The sequence below is a fragment of the Arachis stenosperma genome, chromosome 4, assembly GCF_014773155.1.
Source record: "Arachis stenosperma cultivar V10309 chromosome 4, arast.V10309.gnm1.PFL2, whole genome shotgun sequence".
NCBI lineage: Eukaryota > Viridiplantae > Streptophyta > Magnoliopsida > Fabales > Fabaceae > Arachis > Arachis stenosperma.
The window spans coordinates 86314394-86323782 of record NC_080380.1 but is presented as its reverse complement, the minus strand read 5'-3'; the positions used below and the strand labels follow the sequence as shown (position 1 = coordinate 86323782).

General features: G+C 37.0%; 1 protein-coding gene across 1 annotated transcript; it reads right to left on the bottom strand.

The window, feature by feature from the left end:
* Positions 1 to 433: 433 nt before the first annotated feature.
* On the bottom strand, positions 434 to 9164 carry LOC130976622 (beta-glucuronosyltransferase GlcAT14C). Its single transcript, XM_057901531.1, has 4 exons — positions 8398 to 9164; positions 2112 to 2187; positions 1900 to 2015; positions 434 to 1037 (listed from the first exon to the last, which is right to left on the bottom strand). The coding sequence occupies exons 1-4, from the start codon at positions 8939 to 8941 to the stop codon at positions 532 to 534; spliced, it is 1242 nt and encodes a 413-aa protein (XP_057757514.1). The 5' UTR covers positions 8942 to 9164; the 3' UTR covers positions 434 to 531.
* Positions 9165 to 9389: the final 225 nt, after the last annotated feature.

Here is a 9389-nt window from a genome sequence, read left to right as displayed (position 1 = left end):
TTGGTACTACATGTGGGTTACATTTACACTTGTACACAATAAACTCAGCTCCTAGTATCATTTGATAATTGATCAAATATCATTCGGCTCAGTTTTCCTCTCTTCCAACAATACTGCACATAATGACAAAAAACCATTAATAAAAAAAATTAATTTGATCACCATTTCCGATGCAGAAACAATATCATTCTTTGGTGAAGAAAAGCAGAGCAATACTATCCTGGTTAAGGAGAAATGCAGTTCATTCTTCTGACTTCTAACTAAATAAAACGAGATTATTATTGTAATCTAACCCATCAAATACTTCGGTTTGTTGATCCCTGTTTTTTTTTCTCCTTCCACCAAAATTACACTTAAAAATCAACTTGAGGTCTTCTGCATAAAAGTTCCTAGGAAATCCAAGGATTGAATAAAAATAAACAAGTGCAGCAAGTTAAGTCCACTTCAAAAACCAGTAAAATTTATATATCAAAAGGCTTTCAATAGCAGCTGTTAATCAAAATTATACAGATGGACAATGTATCTTGAATACTACTTGCACTGTTTCGGCCTAAAATTTTCCAAATCCAATATCTTAACCACTAGTTTCTCAAGCCTCTTTGAGCCTATACTTGGTTTAACTACAACTGGATTTCCATAAACAGAACACGGAGCTTTCCCACTGCCAATGCACCAACCACCGGGAGTAAAGTAGCCATCTTTTCTTCTCAAGAGTTCCTTATCGATTTTATCGAGAACTGGATCATCCTTGTTAAACTTTCTAGCAAAAGGTGCACCACTTTGGACCATGTTGTCAAAATGCACCAGCGTCAAAAACATTGGATCCTGCTTCGGCGGGTTGTCCCACTTTAAATAATGCAAATCATGATTCACGGTGGTGTTCTGGTAGTCCTTGTGATTGCACATGACAGTGTGGAAGTAGCCTTCGTGGGACGAAAAGAAATTTGTATAATACATAAGGAGAGTGCGCGGAAGGTTATCCCAACCATGAATACAGAACTCGAGAAAGGATTTTGTTAGGATAACCCATTCAGAGCCTGTAAAACACAAAATACATTTAGCTGAAATATCCAAGAGATGTTTCAAGTTTCAACACATACATGAATGGAATATCAAAGAGAAAATCCAAATCTCTCTTTCCCACTTTGTTTTACTACAGGTAAACCGAAGTTGAAAACTGAAGGTTTTAACCACGAATTAAAGATGGCTATGCAAAAGATCTATGCAACAAAGAATCGTAAAACAAGAACTAGACCTCAGTTACATTTTCCAGAAGTGACTACCAGATAAACAGTAGACGTTACTACATCACAAACTTCCCAAGAAAATTACACAACCATTTAAAGATTTGAAGTTCTGTCTGAAAAATACTAATATATAATTGTTGGATAATATCTAAAGAACAAAAGAAATTGTCAAGATGCTTCAATGCCATTGTTTGATAGTCTGGATCAAGCTGATCTGTGTTACATAAATATCAAAAGAATTCCCGATAAGAGTTCAAGATCAGTTTGACATATTAGACTAAAGGTGCCCTTGTTACCTTGTTTCAGATTCTGAAAATTGTGATTCAAAAACTTAAAACTGTTGATATTATGAAAAGATGGAAATTGATTTTTTGTCATAAGATATGTTATCAGCATCTAGCTAAAAAAAGGAGGGGGGGGGGGGGGGGGGGGGGAAACCACAAAACACGAAACAAAACAAAAGTTGTTCAAAAAAGTGATATTTTTTTTTTTTTTGCCAAAAGAACACATCCAACTGCACTAAATAAGGTGATTTAACACAATGCATCTAATAGGATTATTAATCACGAAACCCTCTATTGTCTTGTAGACATATTAATCTACTCAGTTCCAAGGCACAATGACAAAATTATGCATCAAAGAGAATAAATACCTGTGAATAACTTGAATGAATTTGGGACTGATCTTTTCTCTTTAGCATAAAAGAGACCAGATTTTTTAGAATGATACAACCCTGGATCTATGATTATAGGCTTTGCTCTCTGATACCTGCAATCATCGTTACAATTCTACAAAGTTTACAATTAACACGACTAGGTGTAGCAACAAACTAAAACAATATCAAACATAAAATAATATGCTCACTCTTTCCAACCCATATTACTAGTGTGCTCTATGAAGTTTAGATCCCTGGGTATGAATGAGAAGATATGCAAGAGATCTGAAGCAAGTTATATGAGAAAATAAGTCAGCAAACACAAACATAATTTATATATGTGAAATATCAGACATGGATCTATTCATCAAGAGCCACGAAAATCATGAAAGCAAGAAGTAGAAAAACCTGACGTACAATGAGATTTGAATCAAATGACAATCTTAACAGTTATGATGTGAAAATGATCATACGAGAGCACAAAATATTTATTTTCTAATATCCATATATAAAAACAAATTAATTAAAAATTTATTGCATAGCTGACTAGGACAAACAAGTATCACCCTAAAAGAAAGAAACAAAGAACCTAAAATTATTAACAAACCGCAAAGGAGGGAAATGAAGGATTCCTTCACCTAAATTAGCATGGACATAGCATCTTGTCAAAATTCCATGCTTTCAAACCAAAGGAAGTTGACTATTGATTTAGCAAGTAGCTCCAGCCTCCCAAGGCTTCAATTTCAGTTATACAACTACACAAACATATTCCCTATTCAGGATGCCTTGTATTAACCCATTATAGAAGTAATTAAGTTTAATATTGATTCATACCAAGATTCTTTCATGGTATCATGAGCATTGGGTCACAATCCATGGCATTGATCGTTCCAGTTTCATCCTCCTCCTCCAACAACAATTCTAACACCTTCACTGCTTCTCTTCTTGACAAATTGAATGAGGATACTTTCAAAACTTGGCAACAATTGGCTCTACATGTCATAAATGCAAATGAACTTGCAGATCATCTGAATCCAGAAAAAGTTCCAGAAAAAAGTTCAAGACGCTGCAACCAAAGCTTCAGGGACAGAATCTGAAAATTACAAGCAATGGAAAATTAAGGATCACTACATTATGACTTGGCTGCTCTCATTTGTTGATTCAAGTTTCAAGAACCGAATGCTAGATTGTGATTATGCACACCAAGCTTGGTCCAAGATTCAAGATTTACTTTTCTAAATTCTCCAAGATCAAAGTCCAACAATTGAAAGCACAGCTCAAATCAATCAAGAAGAGAGGTACATCTGCTGCTGATTATTTGTGCAAGATCAGGAAGGTTGTAGATTCTTTAGCTGCCATAGGTTATACTTTGTATTTAGAGGATCACATCACTGCCATAACTGATGAACTCTCCAAAGATTATGCTCTCTACATTTCTTCTGTTTTAACCAAATCAGAAACAATAACTCTAATTGAAGCAGAAGCACTTTTCTAGCTCATGAGGATATGTTTGAAAGGTTTCGAAAACCAGAATTTGGATCCTTTCAAGCAAATTATATTCAGGTTCCATCACAGTTTGGTACAACATCAAGAGCAAATTCTAATGGAAGAAGAGGTAGAGGGGGAAGATTCTACAGAGGTGGAAGATTCAATAATAAAGACTCAAGATCAATTTGTCAATTGCTTCCATAGATTCGATCAGACTTTCCGGCAACCTTCCACAAATATGCCTCCATCACAAGCCTCTAATAATCTGGCACTACCACCACCCCCCCCCCCCCCCTCATACCATACACCTAGGGCCTATCTTGCAACTCCATCATCGATTTCAGATCCTTCCTGGCTCCCAGACACAGGCACAAGTCATCATATTACATCTGATCCAAGTAACTTCGTTGCTGCCTCCAAATATAATGGGCCAGAACAAATCCTGTTAGGTAATGGTACAAGTACATCCATAGCACATTCTGGTTATTCTTATTTAGTAAATCTTGAAACTGAACAAAAATTTCTTTTAGATCAACTTCTACATTCTCCAGATATTGCTGAAAATCTAATAAGTGTTCAAAAATTTTGTGCTGACAATCATTCCTTTTTGAATTTCATGCTAATATTTGCTATGTTAAATCCTAGGCCACCACGGAGATCCTCCTTCAAGGAACTCCTAAGAAAGGCGTTATGAGTTTAATAGAGCTGCTGTTACAAGATTACCTACACATTCTGCAAATCAGTTTTCTTTAAATCCTCTTAATGTACCACCTAAAGTTCTCACTGGCTTTGTTGATTCTTACACTTTATGGCATAATAGACTTGGGCATTGTCCACCCAAAGTAGTTCAATCTGCTAAAAACTTGTAATGTCAACTTACCATCTAACATCAATAAAGAAAGTGTATGTGAGGTTTGTTATATGGCTAAGATGCACCACTTGACTTTTAATCTTGATTCCTTTAACTTTCATGCTCCTCTTGATATGATGTATTCTGATCTATGGGGACCAGCTCCAATTACATCATATCATGGCTTTAATTATTATGTTTTGTTTGTTGATGCTTATACCCGTTACACTTGCATCTATCTTTTACATTCCAAATCTCAAACCTTAATGCATTCTTATAATTTAAAGCTATGATTGAAAAGCATACAGGACCAAAATTAAAGCTTTCCAAACTGACCATCAAAGGGAGTATCTCTCCAAGTCATTCACTCAATACCTTGTAGAGAATGGAATCACTCACAAATTTCCGTGTACATATACACATCAACAAAATGGACGTGTTGAGAGGAAGCATCGCCATGTCACTGAAACTGGCCTTGCTATGTTGGCTAAGGCTTCTCTTCCCTTAATCCATTGGGATGATGCCTTCCTTTCAGCCACATTTATCATTAACCGTTTGCCTTCCCTGACAACTCAAAATACCTCTCCTTATGAAAAACTTCATCATCACAAATGAAATTACTCATTTCTAAGAGTATGTGGTTGTGCTTGCTACCCATGGCTCAAACCTTACGCTCAAGACAAATTTGATTTCAAATCAGAATTATGAGTTTTCCTTGGGTATGCACCAAACCACAAAGGCTACAAATGTCTTACCAAATCTGGCAAAATCATCATCACTCGCCATGTTAAATTTGATGAGACTAAGTTTCCTTATTCTACCCTCTGTCCTACTGATCCTCCCAATTCCTATACTTAAATACCTCTGCACCTTATAATGTTGAATTACCCCAAACTCCTCCAACCACATAACCCACACATATTCCACAAGCCTCATCTAATATTTCTGACCACACTACCATAAATACATCTCCTTTCAAACACAGATTCTGATGCTCAACCAGACTCTTCCCCTTGAAGTCCTGTCCCTTTAAACACCATCACTAATTCTCACCCTCACATCACATTCTAACAGCATACAATTTGGCGCCGCTCCACCTACCCGTGTCACCAAGAACCATCACCCCATGCAAACAAGATCTAAAACCAGCATCTCTAAGCCTAAAGCTCTTATTGCCAGTACAACACCTAACATTGACCTCATACAACACATTCCTACACCTATCACCCAAGCTTTACAAACACCTCAATGGCATAGAGCTATGCAAGAAGAGTTGAATGCTCGTCACAACAATAAACATGGTCTATAGTTTTTCCTCCAACAGATGCCAAAGTAATTGGGTGTAGATGGATTTTCACAATCAAGAGACATCCAAATGGTGCTATTGCTAAATATAAGGCCCGATTAGTTGCTAAAGGTAATCATCAGGTAGAAGGAGTGGATTTTGACCAGATTTTTGCACCTGTAATTAAACCCTCCACCATTCGGATTGTTTTACCTATTGCATTGAAATTTGGTTGGCAAATTCGTCAATTCGACTTATAATGCATTTTAAATGGTGACCTTAATGAATTGGTTTTTATGAAGCAACTTTCAGGTTTCAGCAAGCAAACATGATCAGGTTTGTCGTTGCACAAGTCCTTGTATGGATTAAGGCAAGCTCCTCGAGCATGGTTCGAAAAACTATCCTCTACTTTAGCCACATTTGGTTTTAAGAAAACAAGGTCACATCATTCCTTATTTGTTAAACATAATGCTGCTGTTACTATATATATCTTGGTGTATGTAGATGATATTTTGATAACTGGGAGTGATTCAAGTGCTGTTCAAACTACTATTACTCAACTACATCACCTTTTCTCTCTAAAGGATCTTGATGAATTAAGCTATTTCTTAGGCAGAGAAGCAAAGAAATTGCCCTCTGGTGCTTATCACCTCTCATAATCCAAATACATCTCTGACCTTAAGAAAGTTGGCATGACCGAGACTAAAGGGGTGCCTACACCTATGATAAACAGTGTAAAATTGACTAAGCATGGCAATGAGTTCTTTGAAAATCCCACTCTTTATAGATCAATATTTGGTTCCCTTTAATATGCCACTTTAACGAGACCTGAAATTATTTATTCTGTTCAATAGATGCAACAACCTTTAATTTCTCACTGGAAATGTGTTAAACGTATATTGAGGTACTTGGCTGGCACATTGAATCAGGGATTGATTTTCATTCCAGCACTGAACTACAACTCTTTGCTTTTTCAGATTCGGATTGGGGGTCAGATTTGGCCGATCGAAGATCAACCTGTGAACATGTTGTGTATCTCGGAGCCTAGTGACTTGGTCTAGCCGCAAACAAGCATCTACGAGCAGAAGTAGCAGAGGCAAAACATAGAGGATTAGCTGAAACTGACTTCTCAACTAATCTGGATCCAGAACTTACTTCAAGAGCTCTATGTTCAATTACCAATAATTCCAACTCTTTATTGTGATAACATGAATGCTGTCTTATTAGCAGCTAACCCAATTCTCCACAGTAGGACAAAGCACTTCGAGTTGGATTTACATTTTGTGCGCGAAAGACTGAATCGAAGGTTACTTAATGTTATCCATATTGGTTCGGTTGATCAAGTTGCAGATATATTTACCAAAGCCCTTTCGGTAGATGCCTTTAATCGATGTGAAGTCAAACTTAAAGTGGCTTCCAAAGCCACATTATGTTTGAGGAGAAATAATAGAGAGAATGAGGGAAAAGGAAGTTAGTTAGTGTTCAAAATTCTATTAACCTGTTTTGTAACAGAATTAGTTAGAATTAGCTTCCTTTCCTTATTTAGGTAATGCTGTTAGAATGCTATATAAGGACTAAGTGGCTTGTAGTGTATTCCAACTTTCTTTCACTCATTCTTCAAGAATACAGAATCATTCAATATTCAATCATGGTCATTTCTTTCTACCTTCTCTTTTGGTTCTGCATTATTCTGCAGAATTGATTCATACCAAGATTCTTTCAAGAGTCAACTGGAACATAATGTTAATGTAGTAGATACGAGGATGCTTCAACAGATGTGCAGACCAACCAGACCAAACTGGATTAGCAATGATGATGCTAGATGGACAGTTAGGGCAGCATCAATTACAGAGACAATGGTAAAATCTCATTTGTAGGCAGTATAAACATTCAGAGAAGGCCAAGTGGAGGCACTACTTATGATAGTGGATAAAATGGAGGATAGTCCTATAGGTAGAGGTAGAGAGAAACTCAAGAAAACCTTAGAAGAAATTATTGTTAATATATGATGTTGAAATGGATGAGTGGTCATACGCAATTGCATAGTATAAGGAACGAATATATAAGAGAGAGTTGGAGTAGCACCTATTATGGAAAAGATGATAGAATTGCGTCTCAAGTGGTTTGGACATATGAGAAGAAGACCGACAGAGCACCCAGTCAGGAGGGTGGATGAGATGGAAGATGGACAATGGGTAAAAGGTAGAAGAAGACCTAGGAAGACCATCCATGAGATGGTCAAATGAGATCTACATGTAAACGGTCTCTCTGTAGACATGATACATGATAGAACTCAATGACATCGTTTGATTCATATAACTGACCCCACCTAGTGGAACAAAGCTCTATTATTGTTGTTTGTTGTTGTATATGGTATTAGAAGAAATTTCTATTCATCTACTTATGCTAGTAAAATTAGTCAGTATCTCAATAGGGTTAGTAAAACAACATGCTGAGCGGCCAACATACCCTTTTAGTTGTTAGTTTAAAAGGAGTCAAAAGTCCAAAAATAGTAGTTACAATTTAAACCAATGAAGAGTGGGCACCAGAAGCTTCAGCATGCTTAATGAGAACTATGAAGAAGATAAATTCATCAATACACAAGAGTGACAAGTCTCAACTACCCAAAAAATTTATGATAATCCTTAGATATGGTAAATGAACTACCTATGGTGAATGGGCATGATCTCAGCATCAAATTCTTCAAATTTATTAACCTTAAACGACTTGATAATATTGACTTCCCATTCCCAATAGCCCTTTTAGATTTTTCACACATACCCAATTCATCATTCATCATTTATACCGTTTCTCTAAATATAGAAATCAAGTTTTTTCAAGAAAAGACAACATTTCCGAATTTTACACTTACCATCCTGAGACATGAGAGGATAATCATAGGCACTGAGATTGATGAACCAATCCCAGTCCTTGACCTTCTTGAGCAACAGCGCAACGCCATGAAGGGTAGAAGCAATCATGGTTGGGCCCTTGTATGTGACCAAATCAGCTCTCCCAACAACCATAACGTTCGCAAACACCCTCATAACACTCTCTGACTTCACATACTTCGCGAGCTCAAGCCTCTCCGCATCGGAAGCTTCTAGATCGAGGTGGACCAGGTAGTAGTTCCTAGGGTGGTACACTGCCTGAAGGACTCTCCTGAGCCTCGGCGCGTCCCCTTTGCTTCCCGTGAGGAGGTAGGCAAACCTTGGCAAGGTAGGAAGACCCGTTTCGCCGTCGTCGGAACCCGAATGGTCAACATGGAAAGGGGTAAAATTGGGAGAATTTGAATATGGTTTGGTGTGGGTAACCGAAAGTGTGAGGAGGAGAGTGATGAAGAGAACGGTTATTGTGATTGTGGTGGGTATGACCCATTTCCGTTCTTGGTGGTGGGAACTATGATTTCTCTTCATAGCATCTGCAGGGTGTGTAATTTTTTGTTGTTTTGGTATTTTGGGGGAAATTTTAAGGTTTTTTTTTTTTTAATTCTCTTTTTGTAGGAATTTATTTTGTTTTATTTTTTATATATATAATAAATGTTTTGGGTATGTGAGTCTATGGAGGTGTCAGCGGTGAAGAGAGATGTGTCTGGAGTTTGGTTGGTTTTCAGATGTTAGGTTGGTTTGATTTGTGATCTCTGCAAGGTGATGGGTACTTATAGCTCAAAAGTTTTCATCCATGAGATGGTGTGAGAGTTGAGGGAGAGGGAAATACCAACTGCTCTCATTTTTAAAATTAATTCATTAGTTGCAAAGTGCAAAATGTTAACAGCTTAATCATCAGTAACCGAAAATTCTCTTAATTGTAAGGGTATATATTTCGGTTTGCATTTTAAATATTTTTTTTCCTATTTATATATTT

What these genes read in the sequence shown, in the direction of transcription:
- LOC130976622 (XM_057901531.1), bottom strand. Translation starts at nt 8,941, where the DNA reads ATGAAGAGAAATCATAGTTCCCACCACCAAGAACGGAAATGGGTCATA. An exon ending in TCCTCTCATGTCTCAGGATG is followed by an intron (nt 2,188 to 8,397) that starts GTAAGTGTAAAA and finishes AACTTGCTTCAG; the next exon opens with ATCTCTTGCATATCTTCTCA. An exon ending in TTCATTCAAGTTATTCACAG is followed by an intron (nt 1,038 to 1,899) that starts GTATTTATTCTC and finishes TGTGTTTTACAG; the next exon opens with GCTCTGAATGGGTTATCCTA.